The sequence below is a fragment of the Hipposideros armiger genome, unplaced genomic scaffold (assembly GCF_001890085.2).
Source record: "Hipposideros armiger isolate ML-2016 unplaced genomic scaffold, ASM189008v1 scaffold_4, whole genome shotgun sequence".
Classification (NCBI taxonomy): Eukaryota; Metazoa; Chordata; class Mammalia; order Chiroptera; family Hipposideridae; genus Hipposideros; species Hipposideros armiger.
The window spans coordinates 5,166,333-5,166,979 of NW_017731354.1; the positions used below are offsets into that span (position 1 = coordinate 5,166,333).

Sequence of the window (647 nt, forward strand, 5' to 3'; positions counted from 1 at the left end):
TCAGAACCGAGCCGGAAACGAGCAATACCCGCAAGAACGAACCACTCGGACAGGCTGCAGTTCCTCCCCAGGCCAGGAGGCGGCACCAGCGTCACACCAGCCCGGCCGCCGGCAGTTCTTGGCCCCTCCGGCTGACCGTCCAACGCTAGGCCCCGAGGCCGGTGCAGAAATTGACCAATAGAAAACCGTCTTAGTTGTGGGGTCTTGCGGAGCTGCCCAATGAGCGTAGCGGGTCTAGGTAAGGGGCGGTGCGACAAGGAGGGGCAGAGAGCCGCAGTTAGAGGTGGGAGTTGGCGTTGCGGGCCGGGCGGGGGCCTCCGAGCTGCAATGCGGACGGGACCGCGGCGGTGACCGGAGCTGCCGCCCGACATGAACTCGCTGGAGCAGGCAGAAGGTAGAGTGGGCCGCCCGGGCGTGTCCCGGGCTCATCCCGGAAGCCGGCGGAGCTCCGGAGGGGCAGGAGTCGAGGAGACCCCGCCCCGAGGACAGGAGGCCGCGAAAGATGGACAGACGCGGCCGGGAGCTTCGGGGGCGCGGGGTCCGGCCCAGGGGCCAAAGGGTGGCCGGACCTGGCCGGAGGCTGGTTCCGGTGCGTGTGGCCTCTCCTGACGCTGGGGGGCGTTGCGTCAGCTGCCCCGTAATCCTCC

At 69.2% G+C, this 647-nt stretch overlaps 1 protein-coding gene across 3 annotated transcripts in view; it reads left to right on the forward strand.

The window, feature by feature from the left end:
- Nucleotides 1-257: 257 nt before the first annotated feature.
- CNEP1R1 (CTD nuclear envelope phosphatase 1 regulatory subunit 1) overlaps nucleotides 258-647 on the forward strand; it is a 13,210-nt gene continuing 12,820 nt past the window's right edge. For 2 of the 3 annotated variants that reach the window (XM_019643455.1, XM_019643465.1), the window contains exon 1: nucleotides 258-589. In XM_019643455.1, coding sequence (XP_019499000.1) covers nucleotides 370-589 — 220 coding nt within the window. In that variant the 5' untranslated portion in view covers nucleotides 258-369. The remainder of the gene's footprint in view (nucleotides 590-647) is intronic. The other variant, XM_019643456.1, reaches the window with a different exon arrangement.